This window comes from Haliotis rubra, unplaced genomic scaffold (genome assembly GCF_003918875.1).
Source record: "Haliotis rubra isolate DU_JTF1 unplaced genomic scaffold, ASM391887v1 Scf816, whole genome shotgun sequence".
NCBI classification, from domain to species: domain Eukaryota; kingdom Metazoa; phylum Mollusca; class Gastropoda; order Lepetellida; family Haliotidae; genus Haliotis; species Haliotis rubra.
This window is the reverse complement of record NW_025767542.1, coordinates 257,958-278,555: the sequence shown is the minus strand read 5'-3', so window position 1 is coordinate 278,555 and position 20,598 is coordinate 257,958. Positions and strand designations below refer to the sequence as shown.

The window sequence follows — 20,598 nt, the reverse complement described above, 5'->3', positions numbered from 1 at the left end:
AGCTATATGGCGGCGGTCTGTAAATAATCGAGTCTGGACCAGACAATCCAGTGATCAACAGCATGAGCATCAATCTGCGAAATTGGAACCGATGACATGTGTCAACCAAGTCAGCGAGCCTCACCACCCGATCCCGTTAGTCGCCTCTTACGACAAGTATGGGTTACTGAAGATTCATTCTAACCCGGACCTTCACGGGTCGGAAAAACAGAGTGACGCAAACACAGAAAATAGCTAAAAATATTGGGGCCCATTAGATGTTACAGAGACGCCTATTATTGTCTTGCATTGACGTTATATGTGATATATAGAGAATCTCACCCAAGTGTCTTCTGATATCAAATATATCAACACGAGTTATTTAAAGTTATAAATTTATGAGGTATCTCGAGGATAGTTTTACTTTAATCAACAAGTGTTGATATATTTGATATCAGAAGACACGAGGGTGAGATTTTATTTATCACCCAAAATCATTCTTCATCAGTAATCAGTAAATGAATGAATTTATCTGAACACAAACCTGCCAATCGGCGTCTTGAGCAGTGATCTCAGAGAGGTCATAGCATTGTGACGTCATCAGCTTTATGACATGATAGCATTGTGGTGACATCAACTTCGTAACGTCATAGCATTGTCAGCTATGTTCTTAGTGATGTCAAATCATTGTGAGGCCATTAACTGACGGTAGTATGACAATTCACTTGTTGTTATATCTACAATGTAGATATCGTTTGATCTTACACAAGCGAATCTACTGTGGGAGCCAGTTTTGGATGATAGATTCGGGGTTACATTTATATCTTTGCACACAGTCAACAGGTCAGTTGGCACAAGGTAAATTAAATATACCCTTTATCGTTACGTACCTATAGTTTCTTTTTTCCGTTCAGTAATTTACATTTGGTATCTTTCCCACTTTGTGAGAAGAAAATCCGTCTTGTGGTTAAGATCGGGCTGAGATTGGTTTTTGTTTCAGTCATTGCTTATACACACGCTTTGTAATTGTAATGCCTTCCTCGTAAAGCCATTTTCACACTTGTGCCAGATTCACGCCACAACATGCATAAGTGGGCTTTTTGAAATGACTCCGAATAAGAACTATAGGATTGTGTTTTGAGATCATTGCTTGAGAGTTAATGTGGTACTTTCAATTTATTGTTTGCTACATTTCATTAAGTTGTGGTCAATTACCATTTAAATTTTATGCTGGTGTACACATACATACATACGTACGTACGTACGTACATACATACATACATACATACATACATACATACATACATACATACATACATACATACATACATACATACATACATACATACATACATACATACATACATACATACATACATACATACATACATACATACATACATACATACATACATACACACACACACACACACACACACACATACATACATACATACATACATACACACATACATACATACACACATACATTAATAACGTCATCGTTGTCAACCACTGCAATTGAACAGAAGAACTGCCAAGTGTACAGTACTTGTTCGCTTTGGTGCTGCAGATACAGCATCAGTCATCTCATCTCGTCCTTGCAGATAGGTAATCTTTGTCTTCACGTTCACAGTGTATACTGTCCCCGGCATCAGACCTGTGATGGGCGTCCTGATGTCTCTGCCGACAAGGATTGGAGTAATGCCCCCTGGTGTAACCGCGACCTTGTACCCGGTAACGACGGCGTTAGAAGGAGCTGTCCATGTTGCTGTCATGGTGGTCGTGCTTTGTACGACGGCCGTCACAGTGGTAGGACGAAGTTGGTTGACTGAATTTACATGAACAGGAACGGAACACATCAATACAGGAAAATATCTTTCATGAACAGGAACTTGATGGATTTCATCACTGCAGATTCAGTAGGGGAGACCGTCGGACAAGCATGCATGTTTTCAGAATTATCACACGTAGTTGTGACGGTGGGAGATTTCATACATGATAGACCATATTTAATATAAAGTATACCACTCTCATCAGCATCGGTAACAATCCTTTGACCCATTTCCTACAGATAATATAAACTTGTGTAATGGAGACAATCAAACAAATTGTGTAGCTGTGACAATTAAGCAAAATAAGTCAGTGACGTTTTACAAATATATATAATTTTGGATATGTCTCTGATATCATGGGATTTCCACAACAAAAAGTCGCCATTACGCAATTCGGTCATTGTGAGGGTTTAACCTTATTCAAACGACCCTACTATATTTCAGACTGACGGTGCGCCTGGAGTCGTGGTTATCACTTTGCGTGGTTTTCAAATCATAGATTTTCAGATGTTCAGACGGAGGTCAGTTGAATAGGGTACATCCATATATAACTAGTTCATGCTCATGTACGTACAGAAAATTGCAATGTAAGTTCATGTAAGTACTGACTGACATTGCTTGATGTTCGACTAAGAGAGAAACTTCCGATTATGTGCAATAAAATGACATCACCGGAAATATGTTGAAGTGCGAGCCTGAAATACCCATTTCGGGACCATGACGCTAAAGGGTTTGAAGAATAAACATGAACAATAATAACTTATCCACAGGTCAACATGGAGGGTACATCACCCCATGACACTGGAATGATCGGTGGACAATGCATTTATCTAACCAAGCTGCATATTGCAGGTGCATTATACATGTATACTCTGATAAGATTCGGTCAGGATACCACTCTGAGGAATTAGAAATGAGCCAGTCACAATCCAAATTTCACGTGTAAGGTTAGATAGACATCCATATTAACCACTTACTGCTGACACAGATTGTGTTTCGGAAGAATCCCGGGTCACAGCGACATCTACCACTGTAACAGTTGGCACTGGCATCGTAACACAAACCAGGTTGTGAGCAGCTTCCGTTGTAGCCTATCCCTGAAAACAATGAATACGGTTCAAGTCTGCAGAGATAGCCTATAATACGTCGCACGTGTGGCAACATGAAAGAGAAGATAATCTGGTTGTGAACATTCGTTCAACATGTGATATTGGTGATGTATATATCTGAGTATCAATATTTCTGGAAGACAAAGGACTCAAGATGTTTGTGAAACCAATACGTAGTCAGTCTAAATATTGAAAAATCAGTTCTTAAGGTTTATTAGTAACCACATATATGTACACATTCAAACCTACATCCGATATATTGTCTCATTAATACTTGATTTATCCCCCGTGTTTGTAGCATGTAAAGGTTTTCCAGCAACATGACATTATACCATGGCTGAAGTTGACACAATATCCAGATGTAGTATAGGCAGCTAATAGTTTGAGCATATACTCAAGTTGATGTCCATAATTTCCTTATTGTGTCTTGAACCACACTACCGTGTTTGTTCAGGCGAATTACAGTCCGTTTGGCTCAAAAGCGGACCAATAAATTGAAATCTAACTCGAAAACTAATAAACACATAATACTCAATGAAACACTGATTATAATAACATAATAACATCAGACCAACTCTGTTTTTGCATAATTTATGCCCTAAAAATAAAAAAGTTGTTTAACAAACTATCCTTAAAATATTGACACAGCTCACTTTGTGTTACGAGGGAGGAGTGCAAAGAGAGGAACAGCCAGGTGTTAGGGCATAAAATCTGCAAAAAAACTTAAAAGAGACATTTCAAATGATATACTCTGTTTTGACAGAGTAATGCTGCATGTTCCATTAAGACTTGAATGACTTTTCACAAATCGATTGTCATAAACAATATTCCGGAAATCATAAAGGTTTTATATTGAGTTTTAACTATAAATGACTCACCACTGTCACGTTACGAATACAAGACGTGAGTCAAACCATTCGGTCTGAGTTCACTGCCAACGTACGAGCTTTCGCTCACAGGTTTTGAGTATTTCTGGTATGGGAAAGAGCACATTCAAGTCTTGAAGTAATAAACATAATATGGAATCAAGTTGTGACAATAATGACTGGGGAAAAGTGTAACGTAGGTACTTGTTGTAAATGTCTTTGGATCCGAGGAAATCGTCTGACTCCTGCCGTACAGTGTGATGGTGTATATAACTGTGATACTGTATGCTGTTCCTGGAGACCACCTTACTGTATAGCTGGATGTGTACCCTTCAGTGACATCGGTATTGGTCCAGCTGATGTAAATATTACCTGTTCCTGCAGGTGGTGTACCTGTGATGTCTGGTTTTAGTGGGCTAGCTGAAAATATACATGTTCACATCAACAGCAGAAATCCAAATACTATCATTGCCGACATTCACTTAAAGCGTCAACAGTGGTATGTATGATAAATGTATGCTCAGTCTCCTGATATATCGGTCCTGACACATCTATTACTCCAGCGACATCGGTATTGGTCAAGCTGATGGCAATATTACCTCCTCCTATAGTTGGTGGATCTGTGATGACTGGTTTTAGAACGCTTGCGGAAAGTATGCATATTAACATTGATACGTGAAAGCAAACACTTAACATCGGGGATAATTATCATCTGCAAGATTATTGGCTATAAAGGATCATATATATATGTCTTAGAATAGTGATGAAAAACCCCAAACATATTTATGAACATCAGTATTCATGAATTTTCTGAATTTTAGAAAAGAGGCAAGCTATTTTATTGACGAAGGCTTCTTTATTAGGTTATAATGCGACGTTTGGTACAAAACATCTTACCGTTGTCAGGTAAAGTAAAGTGCTTCAGCACAGCACAAACCTATATACATCCAATAAGGATTTACAAAGACAACGTAAGGGTATGCATGGATGGGATAAACAGCAACAACAACAATGGGTATTTGTGATTAAATATAGTAAAAACTGGAAGAATCAAACAACGTCAACCAGACCAGGATGTAACAGAGCTAAGACCTAGTTCGGACGTCAGTGTAAGATCTGTAGGGGGACGGTATAATCAGGCAAAAACTATTTTTAACAAAAACAAAGTTTACAAATCAAAACGCATATTGAAAACTACGGAAGCGTAGTAGGGACACGGTGAAAATAATTTTTGGTCTCACTATCTCATACGTAGGACTTAATATCTCCCACGTAGGGCATAATATCTCCTACGTAGTACTTAATATCTCCTACGTAGGACTTAGTATCTCCTACGTAGGACATACAATCTCTTTAATATCTCCTACAGAGAAGATGATTAATATTTATTAATATTTGTGTACATACACAACTAATGTTCCATGAGGTGAAAGGGAAATTGATAAGAATCCTGCAGTTATGTGGATGGGTCACACGTAATTATTAAATCGACCAACCACGAGAGAGAGAGAGAGAGAGAGAGAGAGAGAGAGAGAGAGAGAGAGAGAGAGAGAGAGAGAGAGAGAGAGAGAGAGAGAGAGATCAACTCTGGAAACACATTCTCCGCAAGTTGTTGTTGTCTTCAGATGGAGTTAGGTTGGATCGGATACAACGCTTGTTGTTGGTGATTTGTTTTTCGTGATTGTATACAGGTTGACTTGACTGGGTGGAGAAGTGTCGAGTGCGGCGTAAAACAATACGAAATTCAAAAAGGCAAAGAATTGTCATTGTAGTTATTTGTAAACCGCTGTAACACAAAAGCCATATATTGGCCAATGTTCATTATCTTACCTCACACATAAATGTCGTTTTCTGATTGGCTGAGCCAATCAATGTACCCCACTTACAAGCGAGTAACATTTTCTATGTTATCCGCTGGAAATGCCGAATTGTGGGAATTCGTTTGGTACTTCGTGTTTGTAGTGTTTGGGCCGTTGCCTAACTCCAGTACTCCTTATTATGATCCAATACCCGTGCTTCAAGCAGTTCAAAGTTAACATTGAAGTGTTCGGTAAGATAAATACGTTGTTCACTGCTTCCTCGGGGCCCATGGGTTGATGTACCCTTTATGTTTGTTTATGTTCCCCTTCGGGCTCAGGGAACATAAACAAACATAGAGGGTACATCAACCCATGTCCCCCTCGTGACCAGTGAACAACGTATAATGTAACTCGCATTAAAATGTCGCATAGCCTGCCGAAAGGATCCAAGCACAGGTTACTGGGGTCTAGTTCTAACACAGAATCCCCATCATGTGTAATGCCGCAAACTCGACAAGCTGTAATACTTATTCACAAGAAGATGGTAACGTTGTCTTTTATCTTGGAGGAAGGTCAGGGAAAATATTGCGTACAAACAATTTCTGTGTCGACTTAGCTACTACACTCGACCGGCTTCTGAATCGTGGGAATAACCATGCATAGATTGCCACCGATAGCCTAACACAGATCTGTGTACGCAGATTATGACCCATGTGCAACGACCTCTGAAATATTCAAAGCATAGCAGTAAAGTGTAACAAAGTGCAGCACATAACAGTGAACTTACTGCAACGCGTAATAGTAGAGCAAACTGAGCGCAAGGCAGTAAAGTATTATACAGTCGGTCCAACACATGACAATAATGTGCAACAATTAGTTCAACACATGACAGTAATGTGCAGCAATTAGTTCAACACATGTACATGACTCTAATAGTGAATGAAACACATGACTGTATACTCTAACAGTGGTTGAAACATTGAAATGGGATTGTTTGCGTGTGTGGGGATTTAAGTCGACCATTTCAAATGAATGTATATTAATTCATATCGCTCATCTCCTACGTAGGAGATATTGTATGTCCTACGTAGGAAATACTAAGTCCTACGTAAGAGATATTAAGTATTACGTAGGAGATAGTATGTCCTACGTAGGGGATACTATGTCCTACGGAGGACTTAACGTAGGAAAAACTAAGTCCTACGTAGGAGATAATGAGACTAAAACATTTTTCACCGTGGCCCAGCTATGCTTCCGTAAAAAACAGTAGCAAAAAATAATAAGTCCATCGAACAGTTTATAACAGACACCGTTTTAACATGTAAATAATATTGCATAAAAGCGATTCACGCTCATTTTGGTAAATGTTACGTGAGAAAGGTATTGACGCAGATTTGCACCTTATCAATAATGCTTTTGAATATATATAGAAATTAAATGCTGAAAGGGCAAATCATATCGATCGATGATCCCTTTGATCTTAGCACTCATTTTGACATAAATGATTGTAATGATATTCTGAACATTGACTTTGAACATTGAACATGAAAATGTACGTGCCATACGACTGCTAAGAAATAGTAAGGCATGCGACCGGGATAACACTATTTATGAATACATGTATATTAAATCTTCTGTGCCCGCTTTTTAACCTTTGTATGTTAGAGTATGAATCTAATATTTGATACTGGGATTTTTCCCAAACAATGATTGAATGGTATTAACCGCCCTGTCTACAAAGGAAAAGGAAATACAGATGACCCTTGACATTTCCGACCCAGAAGTATTATAAGTTACTTTGGAAATTATTCACTTCAGTTCTCAACGAAAGATTAAACGACTTTGTTGAAGTAATAATATTTTATCAGAATCACGAGCAGGTTGTAGGCACGGCTACTCCACGAATGACAATATTTTTAGCCTTTATGCTATTATTGATTCACTTAAAAAGAGAAACACAAAATGTATTGTGGTTTTATTGATTTTCAGAATTCAAAGCTTTTGACAATGTTTGGCGCATAAGTTTATGGAAAAGTCTCAGACGTAAAACTAAACTCACTCACTCATCAGGAACGTGAGCATTTCAAGGGTTGTCTAAATGCTGGACAATCCGTTACAGCAGGTGCACGAATAGAACAGAACAGAACCTTTATTACTTTCCGGGGACTATACTGTACATATAATGTACAGTATATAGAGGATACTAAACGACCTTCCGTGTAATACTTCTGCAAATCTTTCACGAGTTAAATAAAAATGGTATTTCAAAGAAGCGAGTTTAGTATTCTGTCTATTACTCTCCACCATAAATTGATAGGAACTACCTACAGTGTGAGGACTCTCAGCTTTCCGCAGGTCAAGCAAGGTTTAATACCACTGTGACAGAGGTATTAGTATTCTGACATCATAACTGTAAACCATTAGTACGTCATACCTATAGCGGTATTACACTACTGTAACATTGCCGTAAAAATATTACACAGCAGTATCTTCCACGGGCGAGTAATAAACAATATTATTAAACAATCTTGCATGTCGGTAGGACATTTGGCTATATTAATGTACATACTAAAACACTGTGTAAAAGGTAGAGGGAGAACAAAGTTTGCTTAGCCTTCTCAGTACATATTTGTTCTTACTTTTAAATAACGGTTTAACACTTTTTGCTGAACATGAATGTATGATGACAACAGTTTATTTTGCTATATTCGCTAAAGTATCCACAACACAAAAGTGCATTAATCACCAACACAGTTATTCTGGGATTGATTGAATATTCTTTTGATTAGGGGTATAATATTCCACCTGCCTAGTTGGGTAATCTGTGTCCGAATTTGTGGATACCAATAGGTTTAAGAAGCATACTAAAATACTCTTCTAACTAGAGCTCGGATTTCAGGATTTTGTATGTGGTGGCTTTGCAAGAGTTTAAATTTCAGATGACCATGTTGGATAAATTGATCTTTAAGTCTTTGAAACACCTTTTTCTTCAAAGTATGAACTGGGACTGCCTAATGTACATAAAACCGGCTTTTTATGTAAGGATAGATTCTACTGTTACAGTAGGAATCCACTTAGTCAAGCTTTCTGCCAGGTAATGATTCTTGATAACTAATTTATAAAGCAAGTATGAAAGTGTAGATGTCTTTCCTGAGAACATTTCAGCCCATCATTGTGCAATACGTGTGTACACAGCCTACAGAGTCTCCGTGTAATCTGGAGCCAGGAATGTTAACATCATGGAATTGAATTAATTTTGTTTCTACCAAACATAATATGTCACAGTAAGTGATTTCAGTTTTAAAAACAGGGTTATGTAGCTTGCCTTTCAGTCCACATACATTAAGGAAGAAAATATGTAACAGTTCATTTGGTATTGAGACATTATCAATACTTGTAGGTGTTGTTGTCACCTTAATAGATCCTCTCTGAACATCCTTACTTCTAGATTCAGATCCAGTGTTCGGGGATGTGACGGTTATCAAAGTCCACAAGTTCATTGTTCAAATACCGTTTGTAAAACGCTTAAAAGCATTTTGGTGTTTACATCTAGCTTCCTTCATATAAAGATCGTTCCCCACCACCGTGTTTACCCTTCAATTCCATGGTAGCAGATCTCACTAAATCTCTCTCCTTAGGGTAATGAAACTTAGCCACAATGTCTTCCCATCCTATGTGACACACGTGACGCAGACTGGTGTTTGTGAGGTTGACCGATTTGCAGCGTAATTGTTTACGGTAGCATTTTGTACCAAGGATCTCAATTGACAGTCGTCCAGGGGAATCTTACTGCCAAACAGTATCGACCGGGGCAAAATGTTGATAACATTTTGGATCAACAGGGAAGAGTAGCGCGATAGCACATGAATCAACCTTCCATGACCTTGGGCACACAATGGCGTCGACTTATGGTCAGAGTGTTCCGACAGGTTTTCCTGTTCATGAGGGGACGTTGTGGTGCCGTAACGGTCGCTCAAGGAGGCCATACTCGTTACTTACTTGTATTAGCGTGAAGTTCGCGTTGGGTTTTCATGGAATGTCATGCATTATTTTTTCAAATAAATAACACACAGACATAAATTCTAGGGCATACCCCCTTTATTTGTTACCTGTCAGTTCAGGATTTTGCAGCAATTGTGAAAATGTGAAAGAAATGTGACAGTGCCCTGACAAAGTGGTTTCTGGATTTCATCATGTTTGATAAGGTGTTTTGACCAAGTGCCTGTGCCTGACTGCAGTGATGTCGGACATTGTTGACGTTTGTCTGGCCTTAGGAATGGCAGGGGCTTCAGATGGACGTACAAATCGCCGCTTTTCAAATCCTCACGTTGGTGACGGAAATGTCAACGAATACCGATGACAGAAAAGTTAGTGCACATTTATCAAATACTTTTATAAACGCTATCATTTGTATGTAAAGACCATACGTTTGTTTTATCTCATGACTTCATCACCTCATCACCAAGATGTCAAGATGCTTACCAAAAGCAATCCGATATCAAACTTCCTAGCGAAGTTCCTTTATTAGAAGCCCTGTCTATCAGTTTCACAATAAACGTTGATGTAAGTGTCTGACAAAATGTATGAAACAAATCTACAACCTTGATAATAGTAACACCATCATTTCCAAATCTTTGTCGTCTTCTCCTTTTACGGAACGCGTCTAATCTGTTGTCAATTGACGTGATAACATGAAATCCATCTGCAGACCAAGGTCAAAACTACTGTTTGCGGATGGGCAGTGTGTGTAGTAACGGGGTCTCCTCATAGTGCAGCACCTTTTGTCCATAATTACTGAAGCAATCAGGCATGTCAAATAGCAAAACAAAGGGGACCGTATCAGTGTAAACCTGTGACACAAAGTTAAAACTTATATTTCTCAATACAGTACCATACTCAATAGAACTGGACTAAAAATCGTAGTAACATGGTTGGTGCCCATGTGTGTCATGGTTCAGTGGATTCATTTGAACCTCAATGGACAGCATACCACCCAGTGATTGAAGCAAGCTGACCATAGCCTGTCTGATGATGTTAGCCTCGAAAGACCTCTTCTTAGCATCTGCGCCTGGGCACTTCCCATAGGTATCGCCCCGAAATGTAGGATCGTTTCTTTTCCAAGTCCTGGCTTAGTTGGAGTCTATGCTGTGACAATGAATTGACCATAAGGCACGACTGGACGATGCATTCGAGTTCCTGCTGATCTTGTGTAATCTTGACACTAATTGGCTTCTGGGCTGGAGGTAGGGGTTGAGTGGGGTATATTTCTGGGTGTGCATCGTCTCCAACTGCTGCTAGATTCTTCTGATATGGACTCACATTTCTGTGAATCAAAGCCTGAATATGTAACTGAATCTTCTCAATTGGTTGCTCAAACACACTGACAGAAGTCATCGGGATGGAAACAGATTGGATACGTTTCTTAGTCTCGGGTGGCGACTCCTTAGATAATGCTGGTGTGTATCTCATTGACCTTATTAATGGCCTGCCTCTTTCTAGCCTTCTTACAAATATCAGATAGCTTTTCACTTACATCCGTGGAAAGTGCACTTAGCACATCTATCTCAGAAAAAGGATAACAAATTAGCAAATTTGCACTTTTAGCAGAATGAGTGCGAACTTCCAGAACTTTTTATATTTGACATGGGCACTCCGTTGGCAGCTGGCAACAATGGCGTGGGAGATGTCATGTCTGATAGCTGTTAACCTCTGACCACTTGACTAGATTCTAGAACGTGCATGAAATCCCTTGCCTTTCGGAATATACAGAACACGGTTCACACCCAGGGAAATGGTGCCCTATTCCTTCTGTGCCGATAGGACACAAATCGGGACACATTGCTACACCACATAATATACGCGCGTGACACCACTGACATCGTCGTTTGGATGTCTGCGTGGCGTGGCGTGGCGTGGCGTGGTGTGGCTCGGCTCTGGACAGTCTGGTCCTACATTCGACACAGCCCTGGTATTGCTGATGCTGTGGTTGTTGCAGTGGTCATCCGTTGGAGCACCCGTATCTAATGGTACACGGATGTGGAAGCCACAAAGAGCCTTCCGGATCTGGGTGGTTCACCCATATTGTTAATATCGAGTCGCACAGTTTTGTGATGGTGCTTGGGAACACACTTCACGCCTTTCAGTGAGTGAGTGAGTATGGTGTTACGCCACTTTTAGCAATATTCAAGCAATATCAACAGGAAACAAGAGAAATGGGTTCACATACCGTGAGTGAGTGAGTTAAAGTTTATAGTCACAGCGGCAGTATTTCAGCCATATCGTGACTTAAGATAGTTATAAATTCATGACAAATGCGCAAATGTTAAAAACCTGTCGACGAAGGACAGTAAAACCAACTAGTATATCACAGTAATAGGAAATATAACTAGCGTATATCTCTAAAATAGGATTTCAAATTAGGACAATACAATATGAAATAAGCCCAACAACTGACGGTAGATCACCACTCGAGGGGCCATGGAGACTTATAGTACTTTGGCTACTTGCATGGACCCTAGCTGGATTTGTACCATCCCTTCAGCCACTGGCGATTGTACTGAGATTTAGCCATAATAAAACAACATATAGTCTACGATTAAAAAGGTGTGTAGAACTAAATTGACTTGGGAAGTTTTAGGACTTACGTACCCTCTCAGCAGGACAATAATTTTATCACACACCGTGACCATGTGGGGAATCAAACCCGGTTCTTCAGCGGACGCTTCATCCTCTTGGCTACCCCACCGCCCCTCACGCCTTCGATATGATCAACCTTGGTTACACTGTATCCAAGCGGCCAATGACGTTGCTCCTCCGTGCTTTATAGACTGTGCTTTGTCTGACGGTTCTGCAAGTGTCATGCAGTTGAAATCCCTACGCTGTTAGCCCTATATCAGGGGCCAGAAACGGTGGGTGTTGTTGTTTAAACGTCGCGTGGACGATGACTATACACAATCCATTGACATGTTGCACATCGACGTGAAACTTGTTCCCAGGGCCAACTGGTGGTATCATCAGAAGTGACCTGTCTTTAACGGGTTCGAAGCCGGGGCGCTTTTAAGCCCGATTTGACCCGATTTACGGCAGTATTTCACGCTGCAGGTGCTTGTTATGTTTCGTACATCGACAACAGGGTTTTGTTGTTACTATGGATCGAAAGCCCCGTGTCTTAGCTTTCACGTCATGTGCGACACGTGCGGATGTCGTCACGTTTTCCTACCCTTAAAGCCCCCCGAAGCTAAGCCCCGTGCGTGTGACGGGAGCCAAAACAGCTCAGATTTCATATCAAAAGGGGTTTGATCTCTGCATCCCGCTTGCACTAATCGTCTCGCAACCTAAGAAAGAAACATATGCACGCATATCATATATGAAAATGTTGTCACGTGCATGAAGCACCTGGGATCGTCACGGGGTCGACGTGGGGCACCTGGTTGGACGTCCACGTCCATTTGGCCATCTGATATAGACATGTCTTTTTACCAAGAAAAGAGCCTTGCTCGGCGAGCATCTTTTATACGTCGCGTGGACGACAAATATACACAACCCATTTACATGTTGCACATCGACGTGAAGCTGGTTCCCAGGGCCAACTGGTAGTATCATCAGAAGTGACCTGTCTTTAACGGGTTCGAAGCCGGGGCGCTTTTAAGCCCGATTTGACCCGATTTACGGCAGTATTTCACGTTGCAGGTGCTTGCTATGTTTCGTACATCGACCACAGAGTTTTGTTGTTACTATGGATCGAAAGCCCCGTGTCTTAGCTTTCACGTCATGTGTAACACGTGCGGATGTCGTCACGTTTTCCCACCCTTAAAGCCATCCCAAGCTAAGCCCCGTGCGTGTGACGGTTGTCAAAACAGCTCAAATTTGACTTAACACTCAGGTCTGATCTGTGTGTCCCGTTTGCACTGATTGTCTCACACGCGGAACCCTTTTGCCACTGCTGTATATAAACACAAAAACGACAATTATTGAGTTTTGGAATTACGATTAAATGATGATCTACCGGACAGGGCATGGGCGTTTAAGCGTGCCTACACATACACTGAATGGAAAGCCAGAACTGGGCATTGGCTTTTGACGTCAAGTGGACGCCATCCCTGCCTAACAGTGCAGGTCCCTTCCTCATGTGCTGGCTGTGGTCCCAAAAGGTGGCATCCAGACGGCGTCTCAACATCCTCTTCAAGCGCCACATACTACAATTTACATCAACATGCATAACAAACGTCAGAAAACGTCAATGTCCGTCTGGCATGTCATGCCCTCGCGTCTACCCATCAATTGGGTGCCTCACATACATAGCTGTAGACACTACAGCAATATACCTCTCCTTTCCCATATGCCACACCTTAGGGAATTGCAAAGATTTGACACTGCAAATCATGCACAGTTACCGCCAAGTCGCCTCCGAGCCACTGCCGAGATTCAAACTGGTTTGGGTGCGCCAGCTACCGTTTTCCCACCCTCGCCTCTCTTCTAAGGGTCGCCCCTTCACTCCTATGCAACACCAGCATTTCGTCCTGCTTCCAGGAGAAATCCACCACCGTTTGCGCTTGCTTACTGCCAAGTCGCCTCCGAGCCACTACCGAGACTCGAACTGGTTTGCCTGCGCCAGTTACCGTTTCGCCGCCATCGCCTCTCCTCTAAGGGTCGCCCCTTCACTCCTATGCAACACCAGCATTTCGTCCTGCTTCCAACAGAAAACCACCACCGTTTGCGCTTGCTTACTGCCAAGTCGCCTCTGAGCCACTACCGAGACTCGAACTGGTTTGCCTGCGCCAGCTACCGTTTCGCCGCCATCCTCTCTCCTCTAAGGGTCGCCCCTCAACTCCCATGCAACACCAGCATTTCGTCCTGCCTCCAGCAGAAAACCACCACCGTTTATGCTTGCTTACTGCCAAGTAAGCCTCTGAGCCACTGCCGAGACTCGAACTGGTTTGCCTCGCCAGCTACCGTTTCGCCCATATCGCCTCTCCATTAAGGGTCGCCCCTTCACTCCCTATGCAACACCAGCATTTCGTCCTGCTTCCAGCAGAAACCACCACCGTTTGCGCTTGCTTACTGCCAAGTCGCCTCTGAGCCACTACCGAGACTCGAACTGGTTTGCCTGCGCCAGCTACCGTTTCGCCGCCATCGCCTCTTTCACCTCTATACAACACCAACATTAGAGCTTGCTTCCAGCAAATCAGCCTCTGAGCCACCTGTCAAGACTCAATGTGTTTCAGTTCTGCTACACCATGGCCGCATCAAGCGTCTTCGGGAGAACCAATGATGAATAGCATGAGCAACGTCGCGCGCTGTTACACAAGCTAAGCACCAAGGCAACCAAAAGCTTGATCATGGTGGAGGTCGGAATTATCCCACTATGCACTACCTCGGGTCTCCCATCTTTCCGACCTCCGTGGGCAGACGTGGAGGGCAGCGTCGCAATTTTCACATCGCCGTGCCCGTCGCATTGTCTTGCCCGGGGGACATAGGCAAATATCTGAGCCAGTGGCCAACCTGGCTCCTGTCCCCATATAAAGAATACCCGTAAATACGTTGGATTGTTAGACTTTCGCCTGAGAGTACTATGCATTTTATAAAGTTAATAAATACTTTATTTGAAAGGTTAGAAAAACGCTCTGTTGCATGCACCTCCGCGATTGAATGGGCTTTCTGACAATATCAGCCAATTTGATTTCTGACTTTGGACAGAGAAGTTATATAGGATTTTCTGCAGAAGTATAGCAAAAAATGACGATTTTTACAAACAAATTGTACAATATATATTTTAATTTTCAGGATAGATCAAATCTGCGTTCACCACCGTCACCGACGTCAAAAGAGCTTTCTAATGATACCAATACAGGTATGTTGCAGAGAGGTATAACGGAGTTAGAAGCAAACAAAGACGCGATAAGGCAAAGCCTGAACAAGGGCGCCGACACAAGAAGCGGCGGTATAAACCGACGTGTGTAACGTCTAAGCAGAACATCGCACATGTCTGAGTTATACGTCGTTAGGAGCGTACTTTCGAGAGCTTTCGACTGCATTAGACATATTGAAAATCAGACCATGGACATATAAATCATAGCCGAACACTACATCCGCTGATGGCGCAGGTGACACGAACACCACAGACGGCGGCATGTTTAGATGTCTGTAGCACCGTTGCAAAATACTCCACATGTGAATGTTATATATCGCTACACGCGCACTGGAAAGGTCTTTCAAATGCGTTATAGATATTAAGAATCTAACATTGCATAATGAATTTATGACTGAAATCATCTTCCGCCGATAGCGCATGGGACACGGAAATTACCATTATACCAAAATGCGGACAAGACTGGTACTTTTGCACACGCGTCACAAATGTGCATGTTATACATCATTAGAAGCCAACTAGAAAGGCCTTTCAAATGCGTTATAGATATTAAGAATCTAAAAATGCATAATGAATTTATGACAGAAATCATCTTCCGCCGATAGCGTATGGGACACGGAAATTACCATTATACACGGACAAGACTGGTACCTTTGCACAACGTCACAAATGTGCATGTTATATATCGTTAGAAGCGCACTGGAAAGGCCTTTCAAATGCGTTATAGATATTAAGAATCTAAAAATGCATAATGAATTTATGACAGAAATCATCTTCCGCCGATAGCGCATGGGACACGGAAATTACCATTATACACGGACATGTATAGTAACTTTGCACAACGTCACAAATGTGCATGTTATACATCGTTAGAAGCGCACTGGAAAGGCCTTTCAAATGCGTTATAGATATTAAGAATCTAAAAATGCATAATGAATTTATGACAGAAATCATATTCCGCCAATAGCGCATGGGACACGGAAATTACCATTATACACGGACAAGACTGGTACCTTTGCACAACGTCACAAATGTGCATGTTATACGTCGTTAGAAGAATACATCGTTAGAAGCCAGCACTGGAAAGGCCTTTCAAATGCGTTATAGATATTTAGAATCTCACAATGCATAATGAATATTAAAGCTGTCAAGGATCCAACATCAGATATAGAAATAATTACCAAACGAAACATACGCTGATTTTCGCTGATAGCGTCGGTACACCAGATGCGAAATGTCGCAGATGTACGTGTTATACGTTGTGAGAAACAAATTTGAAAGGGCTTCCATATGCATTATAGATATTATGGATTGCACAACGGATATAGGACTTATTACCCCCGCTGATAGTGGGGGTGACGCGGGAAAAAACAAGCGACATGTCGGGGTTATACGTCGTTAGAAACGAATTTGAAAGGGCTTTCATATGCATTATAGATATTTAAGTCGAACCATGGATATAGACATTATAGCTGAAAAAAAGAGACCTTTTAAACATGTAATATATATATATAAATTGTCATATCAATGAATGATAAATATTACGAAATACACGTACGTCTACATATCAAATAAGTTCCACAATGGTGATTTATAGCTCGTCGGAACCACCCCAAAGAAACATTTAAGAGCTATTCGTATTAACCAGCACTCACCACGTGGAGGTTGCTCTTTTAAGAGTGCCATTTTCATTTTCGTGCACCATTCCCACAACAGCACGTTTGAACAGCGAACCCCTTTACTACTGTTGTATAAAACTAATGGGTCAAAACTGACATTAGGTTATGGAATTACAGGTTATATCCTATTACTTCTAGCCTATAGTTGATTATGGTTTGATCATCTTTCCCTGTTACTTTTACTTGCTGCCTTGCCATTTTCATTTTCCTGCACCTTTCCCACAACAGCAAGTTCGAACAGCGAACCCCTTTACTACTGTTGTATAAACCTAATGGGTCAAAACTGATATTAGGTTATGGAATTACAGGTTATATCCTATTACTTCTAGCCTATAGTTGATTATGGTTTGATCATCTTTCCCTGTTACTTTTACCTTTCCCTTCCCCCTACCTTCCACTATCCACCTAATTTATTACCTTTTGGGCTTGATGAGTTTGCCTTTGCCTTTACTTTTGCCTTTCCCATTCCCCCTACCTTCGGGGTTTGGGGGCTGGGGCTGGGGCTGGGGCTGGGGCTGGGGCGCTGTTGGAATGGACGCCGAGGCAGGTTCCTCAACGTTTGATGCACCAGCTGCTTGCTTGATGACACCCGCTACAAATGCACTCACTAGCAGCCTGTAAGGGTGTTTTTCTAGCATAATATTTACTTACTGTTTTTTGGCCATGTGCAAGATAGTCACTGGCCATCTTACGTTTTGCAGCATTATTGGGATGCTGCCTTGCCACTTCAGTCTCCAAAGCTTTTCGAACATCCGTGGCTGTAAATGTCCTACGTTTATTTCCCTCATACAGGATGCCACTGAAGGTCTTTGGCCATGACCAAGTTGAATTATCCCACAAGACAGGTACCGCATCACCAGGCGCTGATCTTCATTGGATTGTCGATCTGCCTTGGCCCGATCCAGGATGTCCCTCACCTCCTGTCTGGTTGCGGGATCCGTGTACCCCTTTTGAGCAACGGAAATGGGCGGCGGTTGTCTTGTTTCATCTCTGAATTCTGCAACAGATTTATGGGCTTCCTCGCGTTGATATTGTTTACTTACACCTGTATATGAACAATTTGTAGCACTTGTAAACCTACGCAAATTATCGAAAATTCTGGGTGACATTTTAACATATCTATGTTTGACAGTAGGTGAGAAAGGATTTGACAGCTGACATGTAATCTATAATGGCACCTGCAGAAACCCCGTTTTGCGAAAATACCAAGTTGAAATGATGTATTTCATCTACGTGCTCAAATATATCAAAATTGATACAAGCCATATTACTATTTGGGAATACCTGTTTTTGGATATAATAGAAAAACTTAGAAACGCGGCGACATGTGTCACCAGCATTACGCCCTGCTTTTTTAAGAATATTGGTTAAATATTGCTTAAAGCCTGAAAGTGTGGGTTCACTTTCAGGGAACCTATCATATAAGCCAGAGTTAGTTCGATTAGCCCTGACTGAGTTGTGTTGGTAATTATACCGAGTACCACTTCTGGTCGACCCAGTTAAACCAGTACTGGTACTCGGCATTGGATTATTATTTGAAGGAGAGGCTACAGGTGCGTCATCTCCTTGTATTGTGTGACCAAAGTGTTTTAGTACCCTGATGTACTCAGGGATTTGGGTTTTGTTGATTGTGAATGTGCCACAAAATGCCAATAGAACCGACATGGATACAAGCTGAGTAGCGGTATAAGACTCGCTTTGGCGGCGATTTTGGGCATGAATGGCGTTTATAGCAGCAATAGAACTGTTAGGATAACAGTTTTTTAAATGCGCAACGCCTTTGTAATATGTTTTGCACTTTTTGACAAACCACTGATACATTTGTGGAAGGCATATTGGCACAAATTCACTGTACTATGTTTCTGGGAGCTACAGAAAAAACCTGGATGTCACAGTTTTGTACTTGGATATTTTAAGAACCCTATTTATGCTATGTATCAGTTTGATATATTGAGCAGCGTAGATGCCTTATTAAAAACAAGCAAAAGGTAATAAAAGTAAAGTTCACTTGCCAATAGGGATCGTCAACGCCGACTGGTAATCGTCCACTAAGACACTCGGTTTGTGATGTTAATAATGTGGGCATTCTCCACTTATATTACCACGTCCCAGCCAGATAGCCAATGGAATGGTTTAGATGAAGCTCACTGTCATGTGACCAAGTCGGATGTTTTTTAAGGGAGAGGAGGAAATTGTGAATTGCCCATCTCCATTCTATGCATGACGTCCATTTGGAGGGGCAAGGGCATGCCAAAAGGTGTGAATTGCCCATGCCAAAGAAAACCAAGCATTCTATGCACAAGGTTGAAACCAGTCGGGCGACAAGATTATAAAATCACAAAGCTGCTTATCAAAAAGGAGGTGGCCCAGGCAAAGTGATAATAACAAAACGATAGCAAATCTCCACGGTGAAGAAATTAAATTTGCTGATTAGTGGTACATCTCCGGCAATTACCTGCCACGCCTCAGACTAAACAGTGAACACAGCAGAGTGATATACAGTTAATGAGTGATAATTAGATTTACAGGAAGCTAGAGATGTGCATGTATATACAACCAATCCATGAGGACAGATCAAACAGACGTTATAAAAACAATGATGATACGTAGATGTGATAAATAGAGTATGATATACAGCTAATTAAGTGACAATAGAGGCGGCTTTTGTGATAAATTATAGCTGTCATAACGCCGACTGGCCGACGGAGCATGCATGGTGTATTATTCCTTATTACCAACTATTCATATTTACTGTTAAAACCCATCTGAGATGCCCCGTCGGCGAAATTGGCACCCGCCAGAAGCCGACGTAAAATCGTCGACTATCAGATGTGACTCGAATGCACATCATACCTTGGCAGAACCGCATTTTCAAGGGCTTTCCGATACACTAAAAGTATATATATTAACACTACAGGTATTGCTGTTATGGTTAGATTCAAACTATTGTACTTTTTTAGTTCTGTCAAGCATGTTCATTCCTGTATTGCGCAACTATCTAATGTTGCACAACAACATATTACATATTCCCAGAATCCCACATGAATGATCTTGCACATGCACTATAGATGTAAATATGAACACCGCCGGTATAGCCGGTGTACAGATTCATCTAAATTCCACCAATCTATATCACGTCCCATATATTTTTGCAGTTCGCACATTAATACTTATATAGCTCCACCACTGAATGTGCATCATGTGCGTATTATACATTGTCTAAAACACGCCTTAATAGGCTTTCAAACGCGCTATAGAAATGTATATTCTGAGGTGATGTGTAAGAATAGTAGCCGTTATATCATGACTGCGCGATGTTGGCGAAAATTGCTATATCACAGAAGAATTTAACTTCAGTAAAATTACACAAAACATCACGTCGGAGTTTCAATCTGAACTGGTTACCAGGGGCAGCACAATATTCACGTTTGCATATTTGGAGAGAACGTTTCCTCAGGTTTTC

General features: G+C 41.3%; 1 protein-coding gene across 3 annotated transcripts in view; it reads right to left on the bottom strand.

The window, feature by feature from the left end:
- LOC124261914 overlaps positions 1–20,598 on the bottom strand; it is a 322,925-nt gene that overhangs the window by 168,952 nt on the left and 133,375 nt on the right. Inside the window, exon 12 of one of the 3 annotated variants that reach the window (XM_046696277.1) lies at positions 1,532–1,810. The exons of the other annotated variants lie outside the window; for them this stretch is intronic. Coding sequence (XP_046552233.1) covers positions 1,532–1,810 — 279 coding nt within the window. The remainder of the gene's footprint in view (positions 1–1,531; positions 1,811–20,598) is intronic. 3 annotated transcript variants of the gene reach the window in all.